Raw genomic sequence first — 18,524 nt, forward strand, 5'->3', positions numbered from 1 at the left:
TTATTATTATTATACAGGATTTATATAGCGCCAACAGTTTGCGCAGCGCTTTACAATATAAGAGAAGACAATACAGTTATAATACAATTCAATACAGGAGGAATCAGAGGGCCCTGTTCGTTAGAGCTTACAATCTAGAAGGGTCAGGGACTTTTTTGCCCACAGGAAATTGCGTTTTTGGTTCCATAGACTCCAATGGAAAAGCATCAAAAAAACGCAAGCACTGCGTTTTTGATGTGTTTTTGAAGCGTTTTCGCTGGATTCTCCTGCATGACAACAGGCACCTCCCCCTAAAAAAAAAGAAAAAAAAAAAAGAAAAACACATTCAAAACCTGTCAAAAAAACGTGTTAAAAACCGCAAACCGTGCCGTAAAAAGGCACCGGGAAAACGCATCAGCCGCAACCTGCATAGATGTGAACCTAGCCCCAGGGCTCATTCAGACAACTTCGCCAGACACGCCCTATTCAGGTAATAGGCCAATCTGCGAGCACCTCGCAACCTGCGAGCCATGCATGCGATTGTAGCGATCAAGGGGTAAAGCAGGCGATGCGGAGGCGATACAACGCTCCTTCTAGCCGCCTGCTTTAACCCCTTAATTGCAGCGATCGCATGCAGGGCTCGTAAGGTGCTTGCAGATTGGCCGCATTTGCTTCAATGTGTACGGCAAAAAGCAACAAGGGGGGTATAATTCCTGCCACAGCTAAAGGGGGTAGTTGTTGGGGGGGGGGCTTTAAACTGGGTGTTTACCGCTCTGTCCCCCCAAACCTCATGTGTGAACAAGGCCTGTCACTTTCAAGTGACTGGAGCCGCTCTGCAAGCGTCCCACAATGTTGCCTTGCGCTAGTGTGGTAATAAAGGGGTTAAAGCAGTCAAATACTCTCTGAAGAGCGATCCAAGTGCTCTCCAGAGAACAAAGCTTCTGTGATTGAGCCCTCACACGATTTCTGGCAGGATTGACAGGTATTTTATTGTGTTTCGCTCTTATTGAACAGATGTAATTAACTCCCATATCTATTCTCCATTAACCCGCCATGTTGTTGGATCCTTCCATTCACACCGTGCCCCCCCCCCCCCCCCTGCCATGCCCCGGATCGTAATCCTTTCTGGGTATTTACAACCAGAGCTGGGTGCTGGTTGCCATGGTGACTGGGGCTGTGCATGGAGCTTGAAGACTGACTAGGCTTGGAGGACTGACTAGGCCCAGACAGGAAGTCAGAGCAATGGAGCCTGGAGGGGCTGCAGATGTGATGAAGTGGTGAGAGATGGCTGACTATTGCCCTATTCAACCCCCCAGGGGAAAGATGGGACCCCCCCATTGGAAATCATAGGGTCTTGTATAATACTGTACTGGGGATACCCACAAGCAGTACCTGTCAGGCCCAGCCCTCCCCCGCTGATCCGATAAGGCCCTGGGCCCAGTATAAGAGTACTGCCTGTGCCTACCTAACCAAAAGGGATCAAATAAGACGTCCATTGTTAAAATTGACATACATTTTAACACAGAGATCAGGGCTGCGATTGCCGCTCTGCCTGATGCCGCCACACCCCGCCCTCGCTGATTTTTGTGGGGGCCCTTGTGATCCTCCTTGGCCATTGAGGGCCTATTTACCTCAGCGCCTTTCCTCATTAAATAACGCAGATAACTGCAATGGTACATAAAAAATAAATAGCTTTTTTTTGTGCCATGGTAACACCAGCATGCTGCGTTTCTCTGTGTTCCATAGCTGTGCGACTTTATGCAACAGGTTTGCATATTATCGCACCACAATGCATATGCAATGTGTAAACACGCACAAAGACACCGCAGCGGACCTCACACGGAAACTGCCTGAAAAATGGGCATGTATTGCCTCCCATTTGCGTGCATTTTTATGTTATGTGCGTTCACATGCATTTTTATATGCGTTAAATTGCTACGGGTCCGTCCACGGTAAGAATAATAGTTCATTTTTTTTTCTCAATAGATTTTCATTACACTGATGTGCATTTATGCGCATTGCCTTTAGATTAGGGTTGCACCGATACCGCTTTTTTGTTTTTTTTTCTTGCGAGTACATTATTATTATTATTATTATTATTATTTCAGGTACTTATATAGCTCTGTCAATTTAGGCTCGGTTCACATTTATGCGATGCGGGAAGGCTGCGAATTCGCAGCCTGTTCCCGCATCGCACACGCACCCCCGGCAGTTCACACTGCCTAATGCGATCCGCTGGGGGTGTCAATGTAATCTTAACGACACCCCCAGTTTGATCGCATATCGCAGTGCGATCGTGCAGTTCGCACAGGATCGGATCGCACAAGTGTGAACTGCTGTGCGATCCGATCCTGATGCGGCTGCAAAAATGCCTCCTGTGCGTGTTTGCTGCGGGTGCGATGCGAATTTAGCCATACAGTTTGTATGGCTAAACTCGCACCGCACAGCCGATCGCATGTAATGTCGGAGCAGTGCGCTCCGACATTACATGCGAACCCCGCACACGCACAAGTGTGAACCGGGGCTTACGCAGCGCTTTCCATATACATTGCACATTCACACCAGTCCCTGCCCTCAAGGAGCTTACAATCTAAGGTCCCTAACTCACATACATACACAGTAGGGACAATTTTTTTATTTTTTTTTTATACAGGATCCAATTAACCTACCAGCATGTCTTTTGGCGTGCAGATACTTTTTGTCAAGAACTCGCCGATACTTCGCGGTGCGATTTGAGCCCATACAAAATGAATAGCCTCAAATTGCTCTGCAAAGAATCACATGCAATTTGAATAGGGATTCGGTGCCATTCGTGCCCGAATCACGTGTCGTTTCCTGCGTGAACACAGGCTGAAGTCAGTTTGACGAGCCTGGGATCACACAGGTGCAGGGCGGAAAACTGGTTGCGATTTAGACATGAAATAAAAAAAGCCTGTGCACGGAAACATGCATACAAATGCGCAGAAGCACAATTAACTGCAGGCGTGTTTTTATGTGCGTTGTGGTGTGAATGGCCCTGAATGAGCCTTTTCTGGAAAACGAAAACCTTTTGTTGCTGTGACAACTCAAAGGCCCTGTTCACACCTGAGCGTTTTTTCAGCTGGTAAAACGCTCATCTCTGAAGTCTCAAAACGCCCAACAAGCAAAATCCCATTCATTTCAATGGCCCCTGTTCACATATGAGCGTTTTTTTGTCGCCTGAAGCAAGATGCCCAAGGCTCCATTCACACCTGGAGAAAAAAGTGGGGGAGGGAAATTGATCGGGACTTTGTATGAAGAAATGACAAGGTAGGGTCATATACCTCCATCCCATTTCATTTAGTGTCCCAATCTCCCCGTGTTTTTATTCCATTCACACCTGAGGCTACGTTCACATGTAGGCGTTTTGGGGCGTTTTTCAGCTCTAAGGATCAGCTCAAAAAAACGCCCAACAAGACAAATCCTATTCATTTTAACGGCCCCTGTTTACATTTGAGCGTTCCGACACCTTGAGCAAAACGCCCAACGCTCCAAAAAGTACATGAGCTTCTTTTTGGGCAGATTACATGCGTTGTTAGATGTCAATGTCTTCCTCCAAACACCTGCAAAAAACGCCTATAAAAAAACGCCTGTAAAACGCCTATAAAATAGCAATGCCTAGATGTGAACGTAGCATTAGACTACGTTCACATGTTGGCATAGCGGATAGCGGGCAAAATCACTGCGTTTCTGCCCGCGATCCGGAAATCATTTTAAATCGCGGGACGCCTGTGCATTGCCGTTGATTTGCAATGGCACCCTAAACGCTGTGCGATGTTGCAGCGATTTCCACCTGCCTAATCGCGGTAACATCGCGCAAACAAAATCGCGGGTCGCATGACACCCAAAAAAGGTACAAGAGCTTCTTTGGGGCATCATGCGTCCCGCGATTTTGTTTGCGCGATGTTGCCGCGATTAGGCAGGCGGAAATCGCTGCAACATCGCACAGCGTTTAGGGTGCCATTGTAAATCAACGGCAACACACAGGCGTCCCGCGATTTGCAATGATTTCCGGATCGCGGGCAGAATCGTGGTGATTTTGCCCTGATCCGCTACGCCCCACATGTGTACGTAGCCTTAGCGTATCCTTTTCAGGCGTTTTTCAGGCGTTTTTTGCAGGTGTTTGCAGGCAGGCATTGACATCTAACAAAAACGCTTGTAATCTGCCATAAAAGTACTTTTTTGAGCTCCAGGCGTTTTGCTTCAGGTGACAAAACGCTCAGATGTGAACAGGGTCCATTGTAATGAATGGGATTTTGCTTGTTGGGCGTTTTGAGACTTCAGAGATGAGCGTTTTACGAGCTGAAAAACGCTCAGGTGTTAACAGGCCCTAAGGCCCGGGTTCACACATGTCCGGCGGCGGGTTGCAGTCAGGAGACCGGTGCATTTGCGTTCACCGGTTCAGGGGCAATTCAGGGCCAAATTTTCTCCCTGAATTCTCATCTGAACTGGACACAAAAAAATGCACTGAACTCTTTTCAAAACCGCCCCGTTGAGAGCCAGGCATTTTCACATGTTATGCGAACTGCATGCACTCTAAAACCCATCCAGTTCGTATAAATGTCAACCCAGCCTTCACTTACAACTATCGGCAAAACTTTTTTTCCCCCCCATTTTGGATAGAGCAAGCAAGCGTTATAACCCGTCAGGTTTTTTTTCTTTTTTCACCAATCGTGTCCCTTTACGGAGATTTCCCTTCACTTCCTGCCCCATAGCCAACAGGAAGTGAGCGGAAATCCCTAAAAACTAAGGGAATTCCTTGGGGACCCCCCAGCTCACCAGAGCTAGTGTCCCCTTTGGAATATTTCCCTTTTATTACTTTTCTGGGGACAGCCCAAAATGTGAGTTTTTCTTTTTTACTTTCACTTTTAATGATAATAGTATACAGGACAAATAGGGGGAATCTCCCTAACGGGGACACAGACAGCAATAAAAAATGACAAACATTCTAATCCTTCTCCACTCCATCCGAAATGAAAAAAAAAAGTTTTGCCTTTAGTTATACTTAAAAGTGTTACTAAACCCACAGCAGTAAAATCAATCAGTATACGCAGTAAAGCTTGCTTGTTCTACTTACTGTGGAACCTAAGGGGTTAATCCTCCACATTGTGAAACAAGGCTGTTTGATCCTGTCTTCTCTGATCCTCCCCTTCTTTTACTGTCCCCAATCCATCTGCTGATAGAACAGATGCCTAGGAGGCACTCTGCACATGCTCAGTTTGGTGTGTACTACTAGAGGGTTTTTTTTTGTTTTTTTCTTGGGAGAATGCATGTGATCAGCAAAGGGCCAATCAGCACTGTCCAGACAGAGGGTCAGGGGTCATGCAGCCTCATAGGACAGTCAGGGGAGATTAAAAACTTCTGCAAGCTTTAACCAGAGACTGATAAAAGTCACAAGATTGCTATGTACTGCTGATGAGAAAAGGTATTTAGCAGTTCATATTTACATTTTTAAATTACATTACATTATTTAAAATAACTGCATTTCCATGTTCTGTGTACTGTGGGAGACCAGATATAGTGACTGCAGGCTCCTGGGGAGACCAGATATAGTGACTGCAGGCTCCTGGGGAGACCAGATATAGTGACTGCAGGCTCCTGGGGAGAGCACACATAGTGAATGCAGGATCCTGGGGGGACCAGATATAGTGACTGCAGGCTCCTGTGGAGATCAGATATAGTGACTGCAGGATCCTGGGGAGATCAGATATAGTGACTGCAGGCTCCTGGGGAGAGCACATATAGTGACTGCAGGCTCCTGGGGAGACCAGATATAGTGACTGCAGGCTCCTGGGGAGACCAGATATAGTGACTGCAGGATCCTGGGGAGACCAGATATAGTGACTGCAGGCTCCTGGGGAGACCAGATATAGTGACTGCAGGCTCCTGGGGAGACCAGATATAGTGACTGCAGGATCCTGGGGAGACCAGATATAGTGACTGCAGGCTCCTGGGGAGACCAGATATAGTGACTGCAGGCTCCTGGGGAGAGCAGATATAGTGACTGCAGGATCCTGGGGAGAGCAGATATAGTGACTGCAGGATCCTGGGGAGACCAGATATAGTGACTGCAGGCTCCTGGGGAGACCAGATATAGTGACTTCAGGCTCCTGGGTTTGGTAATACTTAAAGTCATCAGTGCTGGGCTGAAGGGTTGGCAGTAGAGGTGGCTGCCTTGGGTGCCTAAGTTGAAGGGGGGCGCATAAAGGGCTAGACCTGTAGCCTATGCTGCTGATGCAGTGGTGGTGGGTTCTTCCTATTATGCCTCTGATCCTGCACAGTCAGTCACTATACATTATTTTGTATCCTATACCTTTTGTGTTTTTATCATTTCTAACCAGGATGTTTTCTTCTCTTTTAGGATCCAAAAGATGGCGAGCGACGGATGTATGAAAGTGACCAAATACTTCCTGTTCCTATTTAACCTCCTGTTCTTTGTAAGTACTACTTAGAAAAAAAGAATATAAAGTCTCCGGACCCAGACACCCATATCTCTCAATTTCAGCCAAGTCGTCTCTGGAAGCACTTGAAAGTCGTCCCTTGATAACTGTCTGTAGTCTATAATGATGGGAAGTCGCCTCCGCTCTGCTTTGTAGTTAGCTGTCAAATTGCTTAGACAGCCAATTATACTGCAGTAAGGAACAGGTGATATTGTCAGGGGGTAGGTCTGCCTTTGTTTCCAGAGACAACCTTACTAAAAAAAAAAAAAAAAAATGGTGTTGTGGTTTATGAATTTTGTGTTCCCAGAACAATGTGGATTTGTAGTTTTTAGTTTTTTGGTGCCGTCTTGTGATTTACTACATGTCGGCGAATTCCTATTGGAGTCACCAGCTCTGATATATGGTACTTGGTTCCTCGGCCCTCCACCCTTTTCCTTATCAGAGAGTTACGGCTGTCCCTTCACCCATTGTTTTACTAATTACTCTTTTCTCTGAGAGTAGTCCCAAGGATCCTCACATCCTGTGTAGTACGCCGCCAACACAAAACTTTGATTGCGGGGAATTTGAGAAGACCCTCTGCAGCAGGGGACTTCAAACTATGGCCCTCCAGCTGTTCAGGAACTACAATTCCCATCATGCCTAGTCATGTCTGTGAATGTCAGAGTTTTACAAGGCCTCATGGGATGTGTAGTTCTGCAACAGCTGGAGGACCATAGTTTGAGGATCCCTGTTCTACAGAGTCCTCCCACCATAGCACCAGTTCTCTATATACACTCATCGGCCACTTTGCTAGTACCGGGTTGGACCCCCTTTTTGCCTTCATTCTTCGTGGGATACAACAAGGTGTTGGAAACTTTCCTCAGAGATTTTGCTCCATAGTGACATGATAGCATCACGCAGTTGCTGCAGATTTGTTGGATGCACATCCATGATGCGACTCCCATTCCTCCACATCTCAAAGGTGCTCTATTGGATGAGATGTGGTGAGTGTGGAGGCCATTGGAGTGCAGTGACCTGATCTGGTGAGTGTGGAGGCCATTGGAGTGCAGTGACCTGATCTGGTGAGTGTGGAGGCCATTGGAGTACAGTGACCTGATTTTGTGAGTGTGGAGGCCATTGGAGTACAGTGACCTGATCTGGTGAGTGTGGAGGCCATTGGAGTAAAGTGACCTGATCTGGTGAGTGTGGAGGCCATTGGAGTGCAGTGACCTGATCTGGTGAGTGTTGAGGCCATTGGAGTACAGTGACTAGATCTGGTGAGTGTTGAGGCCATTGGAGTACAGAGACCTGATCTGGTGAGTGTGGAGGCCATTGGAGTGCAGTGACCTGATCTGGTGAGTTTGGGTGCCATTGGAGTACAGAGATCTGATCTTGTGAGTGTGGAGGCCATTGAAGTACAGTGACCTGATCTGGTGCATTTAAAGGGTTATATGTGTGCCTAGCTGGTGTTTTCTTATTGTGGGGGAGGTGCTTTTACGAAGGGAAAGCATAGATCAGTGTCCTTGCTTTGCAAAAACACAGGATCCATGCCTTCCCCACTGACTTAACAGCTAGGGTGGTCAAAGGGTTAAATGTGTGCCTAACAGTGTTTGGTGCATTTACTTTCTGCTGTATTTACTAAGGCATGTGCTTTGCAGAGAAACAAAAAACCGGCACATCCCCACTGACAGGACAGAGCTCTGTATTGTTTACACAGCGCTCCGTCCTGTCATCTTCTTCACCAATCATCGGGTGCCGGCAGTCAATCATTGGCTGGCACCTGCTGATCGGCTTGTGCTGTGACTAATCACAACACAGTGGGCACGCCCCCTACCTGGAAGTACTAGATACGGAATCCAGCGCAGGAAAGCCGCTCTGCCGCTGTAAATGGTCGTTAGCCGGTCGTCAAGCAGTTAAAGAAGAACTCCGGGTATGGAGATTTTATACATCGTTACATTGGTCCAGCTTGAGAATGCTTTGCATTCATTTAGAAAACACAAAGCATTCTCTGAATGGGCGCCTATGCTGAGCAGCCGACCTCCTCTGCTCACAATGCAGCCGCTCAGTGCAGGACCTGGAAGCTGCTGGTGATCTCTGAATTCTTCTTTAACCACTTAAGCCCCGGAAGATTTTACCCCCTTCCTGACCAGGGCCTATTTTGCGATTCGGCACTGCGTGATTCTAATGGACAATTGCGCGGTCGTGCGACGCCGTACCTAAACCAAATTTACGTCCTTTTTTTCCCACAAACAGAGCTTTCTGTTGGTGGTATGTGATCACCCGTGCGATTTTTACTTTTTGCGCTATAAACAAAAAAAGATCGTAAATTTTGAAAAAATAACAATATTTTTCACATTTTTTTTTATATGAAATTCCCCAAAAAAAAGTAAACAAAATTTTTTAACATTTTAGGCCAATTTTTTTTTTTACCATATGTTTGATAAAAAAAATCGCATTTTGATTGGTTTGCGCAAAAGTTATTGCGTTTACTAACAAAGGGAAATATTTTTGTCATTTTTGTTGTTTTTTTTTTTTTTTTTAATGCGTAATGGCGGCGATCTGCGATTTTTTTTATTTTTTTCTTGGGGGACTGCGACATTGCGGCGGACAGATCGGACCCTTGACTGACATTTTTGACACTTTTGGGGTTACCAGTGACATTACTACAGTAATCAGTGATATACATATGCACTGTTACTGTAAAAATGACACTGGCAGGGAAGGGGTTAACTTTTTTTTGAGAGGGAGGGGTTGTGTGTGTCCCTAGGTGCGTGATTCTAACTGTGATTGGCTGTGGCTTGATGTGTAAGAACAGTGATCAACGGTCCTACGTAGTAGAACCGTTTGATCTCCATTCATACACAGGGGAGACTGACAGGCGGCTTTGTTTACATTAGCCGCCTGCCTTTCTCCCGCTGTCGCTGACGATCGCGAGTGACTGGCGGACATCGGGTCTGCCGGGCACACGCGCGGTGGGGGTCCGTGACCGAGCGGGAGCGCGCCTCCGGCGGCACGCACTCACTCCCAAAACCCTTACAGGCTAGCGACGTAGCCCTACGTCGCTCTGCCTGTGAGGGGCTGACTGCCGAAGTAAATAGTTGTGTGGCAGTCGGCAAGTGGTCAAAGCGTAACTCCACTTTTGTTGAGGAAAAAAACATTCCCCTCTGGGTGATCTCTGTACATTACAAGGATTATAACAAACTTTGTTACAGGTTCCTAACTTTTGTTATTCTGAAGAAATCATTGTTTGTTCCTCTGTGCTGAGTGGGTCTAATGGGAGTGGTTTCATAATTATCTATCAGCTGTGGCAGCTGCAGGGCTCTAATGAGGAAATCTGCTGGGCCTGCATCCCTTTAGACGTGTTCCTATTGGGAGTATCTCACCAAAAATGACATTTTTGTTGCAGGGGATGCCAGAAATCTGACTTGTATCTTAGGCTGGCCATACATTATACAATTTTGTTAAGATTTACCTTCAACTATGTATTACAAAGACCTGCCTTATTGGATACAATTGAAAGTGTTATTTAGTTTTGACCTCATATTATATGGATTTTGGTAAATCTAACAGAAAATTGTACATGTACAGGCAGACTTCTGGGAAAATTGTTGAGCCAATCACACAAGCAGGAAATGATGTTTCTGGGGGTGTGGTCAGTATACATTCTGTGTACAGAACAGCTCCAGGCGGCCATATTGTATTTTCAGAAAATTATAACAGCTGCAGATTGAAAAGGAAAGGTCATGTATAACCAGTTCGGGACCGGAAGGATTTGCCCCCTTAATGACGAGGCCATATTTTGCGATTCGGCACTGCGTTACTTTAATGGACAATTGTGCGGTCGTGCGACGCTGTACCTAAATACAATTGATGTCCTTTTTTTCCCACAAATAGAGCTTTTTTTTAGTGGTATTTGATCACCTCTGCAATTTTTATTTTTGCACTATAAACAAAAAAAGGCCACAATGGCTAGCCTCTGATCTGTCCCGGTTCGCACTTACCTGCAAGAAGAAATACTCACTTATAAAATTTCTTCTCCAGCGCTGCCATCTCTGTTGTGGGCAGCTGAAGCCAGCGCGATCTTCTTCTGTGTCCTCTTCTCCCAGAATGCGCCTTCACCGGGCCCTCTCGTCACTTCCGGCGCGGCGCCGCATTCCTACAGAAGCTGTTTAGCAGGGAATGCGGCGTCGCACCGGAAGTGACGAGCGGGGCCGGTGCTGTCGCATTGATATCTGGGAACGATGACCTTCAGCTCCCAGGAATCATTGCAAACCGGAAGAGACGGCGCGGGCCGAGGCCACAGAGGGAGGAAGTGGAAGAAAGGTGAGTATTTCTTTCTACAATTACAAGGTAAGTAAAAAAAAAAAAAATAATAATCCTAACTATCCAATTCCTTTTCAAGTGAAGCAAAGCAAGCGGATGGGCACAAAATCGATTAGGTCGATTTTGTGCCCGGAACTCCGCTTTAAGTCATGTGACTCGAGTCCCCCACCTCTGCTGCCTGGCATACAAGTGAACAGGTATACGTGGCTGTACGCGTGTAATGTTTGGCAGTTACAGGAGTACAGCCATGTACAGGCATTCACTTGTATGATGGGCTGTACATGGCACCTGTGGCTCCCCGGGCGTGGGAGGAAAATATATGCTAGGCATATAAAAAGCCTATAAAATTTTGCAAGAGGCCATAATAAATATAAAGCTGCATTCACCAGTTAGTTTTATATCTGCCTGGAGCTCAACCTAAAAGAGCATGCATGTAGTGCACGTGTGTTTGCATTAGACACTTTAGTGAAAATATTAAAAATGTATTTATTTATTTTTTTGGGATAAACTTTACATTAGTGCATAACATTGTAAAATCGGTTTGTAATTTTATTGTAAATTCTCAGCTTTTTAACTAGATTCTTCTGGGATGGTATAGTCCTAATAAAACAACCTTGACCCTGGAAGGAATGCACTTCCTTGTGTGTATGATAATCATTAGATGTCACAGAGAAAAAAAAATCTGACTTTGTTCCTTTGCCTAAACATTTCCTGTTTCACTTACACCAATGTTTGTCCTGCATACAGTAGGTAAATCCGTACAACTGCTGGATCCCTTTGTTGCACCCCCAGATTGCGCCCTACTTGTCTCTTCCCCCCCCCCCCCCCCCCGCCATGTTTTCCAGTCTCCACTATAGGATCCGTGGACATGGAACCGGCATGGAGAGGGGAAGAGGGGATTGAGACCTGTGGACCCTGTATTGGCATGGCAAGTGCCGCCATGAAGAGGGGAGTGAGACCTTTGGCCACGGGATCAGCATGGCGAGTGTCGCCATTGAGAGGGGAGGGAGACCTGTGGACCCTGAATTGACATGGCGAGTGCCGCCATTAAGAGGGGAGGGAGATCTGTTGACCTGGGATCGGCACGGCTAGTGCCACCATTAGGAGGGGAGGGAGATCTGTGGACCTAGGATTGGCATAGCGAGTACCACCATGGAGAGGGGAGGGAGGCGAGCAGACTCAAGATCGGCATGGTGAGTGCCGCCATGAAAGGGGAGGAAGACCTGTGAACCTGGGATCGGCATGGTGAGTGCCGCCATGGAGAGGGGAGGGAGGTGAGCAGACTCAAGATCGGCATGGCGAGTGCCACCATGAAGAGGGGAGGGAGACCAGCGGACACAGGATTAGCATGGCAAGTGGCGCCATGAGAGTGGAGGGAGACCTGTGGACCCGAGATTGGCATAACGAGTACTGCCATGGAGAGGGGATGGAGACCTTTGGCCACGGGATCAGCATGGCGAGTGCCGCCATTGAGAGGGGAGGGAGACCTGTGGGCCCTGAATTGACATGGCGAGTGCCGCCATTAAGAGGGGTGGTAGATCTGTTGACCTGGGATCGGCACGGCTAGTGCCACCATTAAGAGGGGAGGGAGATCTGTGGACCTAGGATTGGCATGGCGAATACTGCCATGGAGAGGGAGGCGAGCAGACTCAGGATTGGCATGCGGAGTGCGCCATGAAAGGGGAGGGAGACCTGTGAACCTGGGATTGGCATGGTGAGTGCCGCCATGGAGAGGGGAGGGAAACCAGTGGACTCTGGATCGGCATGGTGAGTGCTACCATGAGAGTGGAGGTTGCCCTGTGGACCGAAGATCGGCATGGCGAGTGCCGCCATGAAGAGGGGAGGGGGACCAGCGGACACAGGATTAGCATGGCAAGTGCCGCCATGAGAGTGGAGGGAGACCTGTGGACCCGAGATTGGCATAACGAGTACTGCCATGGAGAGGGGATGGAGACCTTTGGCCACGGGATCAGCATGGCGAGTGCCACCATTAAGAGGGGAGGGAGATCTGTGGACCTAGGATTGGCATGGCGAGTACCGACATGGAGAGGGGTGGGAGGCGAGCAGACTCGGGATTGGCATGCTGAGTGCCGCCATGAAAGGGGAGGGAGACCTGTGAACCTGGGATTGGCATTGTGAGTGCCGCCATGGTGAGGGGAGGGAAACCAGTGGACTCTGGATCGGCATGGTGAGTGTCACCATGAGAGTGGAGGTTGCCCTGTGGACCGAAGATCGGCATGGCGAGTGCCGCCATGAAGAGGGGAGGGGGACCAGTGGACACAGGATTAGCATGACAAGTGCTGCCATGAGAGTGGAGGGAGACCTGTGGACCCAAGATCGGCATGGCGAGTGCTGCCATGGAGGGGGGGAGGGAGACATGTGGACCTGGGATTGGCATGGTGAGTGCCGCCATGGGGAGGGAAATCTGTGGACACGGGATCTGCATGGGGAGTGCCATCATGAGAGTGGTTGTTGACCTGCGACCCGAGATCGGCATGGCGAGTGCTGCCTTGGAGAGGGGAAGGAGACCTGAGGACCGGGGATAGGCATAGCGGGTGCCTCCAAGGAAAGGGGAGGGAGACTAGTGGACCCGGGATCGGCATGGCAAGTGCTGCCATGGATACGGGAGGGAGACCTGCAGACCTGGCATCGGCATGGCGAGTGCCGCCATGGAGAGGGCAGGGAGACCGACCGGTGAACGCCCATTCTCTGATCTCACCTACCTAGTAAGAACCTAGAGGGAACCTGCATTATGTCACTGGTTCAGCTGTCACTATCTGTGGCCCTGGAAGAAGCTAATGGAGCTGGATCTGCGTCCCATCAGCTTTTAATAGAGGGCAAGTTGGCCTAAAAGACCCCTAAAGTCTCAGTAAATATAGCCTGCATCCAGGATCTCTGCAGGTAGTGGCTGGCTGGGCAGACAGCCACGGATAGCTGCGGCCACCACTGACCTGTCATTGCAGTGTACAGAGCTTAGCGGCTGCAGCTAGACGCTCACTAATAGCAGAAACTGCTGCAGCGATATGCAGATTCCTCCCGCTGTCATTCACACTGATGCTAATCGCCCGTGCAAATGTAACCTTATTCTCCAGGTTTTCTGAAAATATAAAATGTTTTGGTGGCCTTTAAGTAATTCTCAGGCCTAAAATGATTATAAAAATGTGTGCTATAAATACAGAAACTGCTGGCTGTGGCAGCGAAAGGGTTAAAGCTGAAGTTTAATCTTCTTATGTCATCTCTCCCCCGCCCCCCCTCAATAATAAATCAGCACACTGCATTTTTCAATAAAACCTATTTTTGTGTTATCTGTTGTGTTAATGTCCAGGCTAAATCCCGGTTTGCTTCTGTTTTCTGACAAGTTCTGTCGCAAAGATCGATTGCATTAGGAACTTGCAACAGTTTCCCCCCCTCTGTCTTGGCGACGCGCTCCTATCTCTGGTTTGTACTAAGCAGAGAAGAGATAATGTCTGAGATCTGCGGTTTCCTGTCTCTAAACATTGCACATCTTATTTCAGAGAGCAGGATCCTGAATCTGGGCTGAGGTGTATACATGACTGTTATTGTATATATATATATATATATACGCAGCTAGATCTAAAGGGAAGCGGTAGTAAACATCGCTGTAATGTTTAGCTGAAACACGTTTTTGGTGTGACCTTCTTTTTCTTGCTGTTCCATATTTTGATTATTACAGCCCATTCAGACTGGCGCGATCCGACTTCGAGGGGCGACCTGTGAAGTCGTGGTGCACAGCGTGCACCGCGACTTCGGCGCGACTTGCAGGGACTTCACATAATGGAAGTCTATGCAAGTCGCTCCCAGGTCACCCCAAAGTAGTACAGGACCCTTTTTCTAAGTCGGAGCGACTTGTGTCGCTCCTATTAGAACGGGTCCTGTACTACTCAATGGCGAGCGACCGAGCGCGACTTGTCAGGCTGACAAGTCGCCTGACAAGTCGCGCTAGCCTGAATGGGGTCTTATAATACAGAAATGTTCTACTTACTGGTCATTTTGTTCCATAGGAGGAATGATGTAATCGGGTTTTCTCTATCGCTCATTGACAGACGTAGTCCTCGGTGATACAGCACCTTCGGGTTATGTTGCCTCCACAGGAGTAGGACTAGACAGGAAATAAAATGCTCTGGCCACACCCTAGGGGCAGTCCCAGAGGGTATATCCTCTCTCTCTCTGCCTCAGCAAATCAGTTTTTTTCTGTCTAGTCAGGAGTAAGGACCTAGATACCTTGCTGGGATCTTCGGTCCTGGCAGGATTTTTTTCTTAGAAAATAATTTTTTAAGACAGCTTTTTTTCTCCAGTGTTCCTGTGAGATCTTCAAGCAAGAAAGCTGAACTGGGCGACGGGCTGGATGTTGAGATCCAGTGGTCACCCCAGTTCAGCCTACGAGCGCGTGCAGGCCATAGCTCAGCGCTGGGTCGGCCGCGACAAAGTCCCACTGGACGGGGACTGACCCTGCGAGTTAAACGTCTCGCTGAAACGCCAAAGACCATGAGTCACGGCGCCCGTATTGGTCGACAGCCCTCCCACCCCGGTGGAGAGGGGTACTGTCAGGAGTTGGCGCCCGCCTGGTTCCGGTATGGTGAGTAGTATGTTCCCCCTTTCCCCCTAACGGGTCTTGTGGTGAACGCGGGCCCCTCTCTGTAATGGTAAGGATGGGTTCCCCTCTATCCTATAACATGTCACAGATCCCCCTAATTGAGTGTGATTTTTGTGTACAAGAAGCCAGGAGGCTTGGTTTGGGAGCTGACAATCTAATTGTAAAGATGTGTAAATGATTGTAGTCAGTGGCAGTACTAGAACTTTACTGTGATAGTATAAGGTATCCTACCTGTCAGTAGCCACAGGGCGATGTCTATACATGTATACTGCATTCCAGATCATTCCTCCAGCTAAGCAGCGGACCGCATACGGCCCGCTAGGGTCCGGTACCTCCGACCACGCTGACCACCATGAGGGTGAAGGGTTGTGAGGCCGAGATCCTTCTGCAGACATGCCGCTATTCTGTGCAGGCCGCCGCCATTGTCTGGTAGATCGCACGAAGCCGCCATTTTGGTGTAGCCTCGTGTCTCCAGCATGGGGGCGGCCATGTTTGAGGTGCCTCAAACACCTCATGGAGCCAGGGGGAGGAGCCGGCAGGCGTGTTAAGGGGCGGAGCCGCCTCTTTTACCCAGGAAATAGGGCCAAAGACTTCCTGTCTGTAACAAGACAAGCACTGAGCAAGCTGATGAAAACCTCTGTGCATCAGGGATGAGCCTTGGGGTCTGTCTCTCTCTCTGTGGGGTCCAAAAAGGCAGGTAACACTGAGGGGCGCTGTTGCGACTGGGGGACACAAAAAAAAAAAAAAAAAGTTTTTTTTTTTTTTTACTTTGTCATTTTTTGTCGCTGGCAAGTGTCTTGTATAATCATTGACCCTGCCGCATAGGTATCCCCACCTGATCCCCTCAAGGTGGCCGCAGGACCCTCCAGTACCCCACTTGTTTTTAATGCATTATCGGCAATTTTGGAGTCTTTGGTATCCCGGGTGGAGGTGGCCTGTCAGGGACGGGGGTCAAGTAGCGACCCCCGCCTACCCCTATTGTTTATCAGATACTTCAGATACGGATTCGGAACTGGTCAATGCAGTTGCAGGTCCCTCTTAGGGGGCTGTTGTCTCAGGTAATATCTCCTCAGCAGTGAGGAGCACGTTTCTGCCTCCGCCATAGCACAAGAGTGGTGGATGCACTAGTTGTGTCCGTCCGGGAAACCTTTAGTCTTGAGGTTACACCGGCAGAGGTAGCTGAGACTGAGATTCCTTTTTGGTACTTGTTAGCCTACCAAAAGGGCGAAGGATTTTCCTTTACCCAAATGGGGTCGTTTTGAAACGAACCCCTGTTATTTCCAAACGCATGGCTAGGTGCTATCCGTTTGAGGAATTCCTCTTTATAGGATAGACGGTACCACCTGCTGTCTTGCCACAGACTGTTAGGATAAAAAGACCTCGTAACTAACGAGGACCTTCCTTTTCTGCTCATATAGAGTTGTTCGTTCCGCGAGGGCGGGCGATAAGGCGAAACCCTCCAAAGCCCCTTTAGAGGGGTTTCAAAGGGCGCTGGTCGGGTAAACAAAGAGTCCGGCTCAGCCAAGCCTGAAGAATATAGCCTGATGCGCCCCTACCCATCTCTGGGGTGGGGGGGGGATGTCTTCACCGGTTTCTGGAGGACACAGGATCGAGTTTCGATCACTTCCACCGGTGCGATTCTGCCCTTCTAACATTGAACGGTTTCAGGGGTTCTATTCGAACCTATTCACAATGCCCAGGAAAGAGGGCAAGGTGCGTCCAAATCTGGACTTGGGAAGAAATAGAGTCCATCCGTACAGTGGTGGCCTCCCTGCATAAAAGAGATTTCCTGGCGTCCATAGACATATAGGATGCCTATCTTTATATCCCCATCATCGCAGGACATCAGCGTTTTTTCGCTTTCCCAAAAATCATCCCTGGTTCCCACCAGGAGACTGAACTATCTGGGCCTAAGGTTGGATACATCCTGGGCAAGAGAGTTTCTCCTTGCTGGGAAACTCCAGAAGGTTCAGTCAACGATTCGGATTTTGCTGTCCGTCAATTGGCTGGGACTAATGGTGGCCTTCTTAGAGGCAGTACCGTATACCCAGTCTCATACCCGAATTCTCCTGAAGGAGATTCTTTTTTAATGGAATCAGAATTCAGATTCCCTGGACAATCGGATCCGGTTGAGCGAGCGGACCAGGAAGTCTCCGATGCTCAACCAGGGGAAGTCCTTTCTTCCTATAGTATCCAGATTACCAATAAGGGTATCGGAATTGAGAGCGATCAGATTTTGTCTGATTTACTGGATCGAGCAGCTCTAGAGCAGCCTGATTCGGATCCAATCGCATATGGCCTCTTCATCCAGAGGTTTTTTCCCTAGCTGTCCCTTCATTGGGACATCCCGGATGTGGATCTGTTGGCACCTTGGCCTAACAGGAAGGTGCGGAGGTTTGTAGCTCGCGCCACGATCCTCTAGCGGACGCAGCAGAAACGCTGATCGCCCCGTGGGGGCAGTATCAGCTACGGCATGCCTTCCATCCTCTCAAGTTGCTGCGGGAACTTCTTCGCAGGATAGAGGTGGAGGGAATTCCAGTTATTCTGGAAATTCTGGATTGACCTCGTCAAGCCTGGTACGCCGACTTGGCGAGGCTAGTCGCGGACGCTCCTTGGAGACTTCCTCTCAGGGAGGATTTGCGGTCTCAGGGACCGATCCTCCATCTTGCTTTACAGTCGCTGGCTTAATGGCCTGGCCATTGAGACCCAGGTACTGAAGGACAAGGGAGTGTCAGCTTCAGTTATTCCTACCTCCAGTTAAAGCAAGGAAAGCGACTTCCAGCACATGGAAGTCTTATATTGCATGGTGTGAATCTATTGGATTTTCCCCACATACCTATTCGGTGACCCGAATTTTGGTCTGTCTGCAACAAGGGGTTGAGCAGAAACTATCCTTGAGCACGATCAAGGGTCAGGTTTTCAGCGTTAGCAATCTTCTTTCAAGAAACCTTTGGCTAATCATTCCTTGGTGCGGAATTTCATCCAGGGGGTGCGACATCTGGCTCCGCCAGTGCGCGCACCCTTACCGCCTGGTATCTTAATTTAGTGTGGTCGGTTCTTCAGAAACTTCTCTTTGAAGATATTAGGGAGATTCCCTTGCTTACATTCCCAGAAGGTGGCCTTCTTGGTGGCCATAACTTCTCTACGCATGGTGTCAGAACTGGCCGCAT

General features: G+C 48.5%; 1 protein-coding gene across 1 annotated transcript in view; it reads left to right on the forward strand.

The window, feature by feature from the left end:
• Nucleotides 1–18,524, forward strand: part of CD82 (CD82 molecule) — a 141,327-nt gene that overhangs the window by 62,422 nt on the left and 60,381 nt on the right. Inside the window, exon 3 of the mRNA XM_082270315.1 lies at nt 6,359–6,434. Within this exon, the coding sequence (XP_082126441.1) occupies nt 6,369–6,434 (66 nt within the window). The 5' untranslated portion in view covers nt 6,359–6,368. The remainder of the gene's footprint in view (nt 1–6,358; nt 6,435–18,524) is intronic.

This window comes from Pelophylax lessonae (genome assembly GCF_965119305.1).
Source record: "Pelophylax lessonae genome assembly, chromosome: 10".
In the NCBI taxonomy this organism is placed as follows: domain Eukaryota; kingdom Metazoa; phylum Chordata; class Amphibia; order Anura; family Ranidae; genus Pelophylax; species Pelophylax lessonae.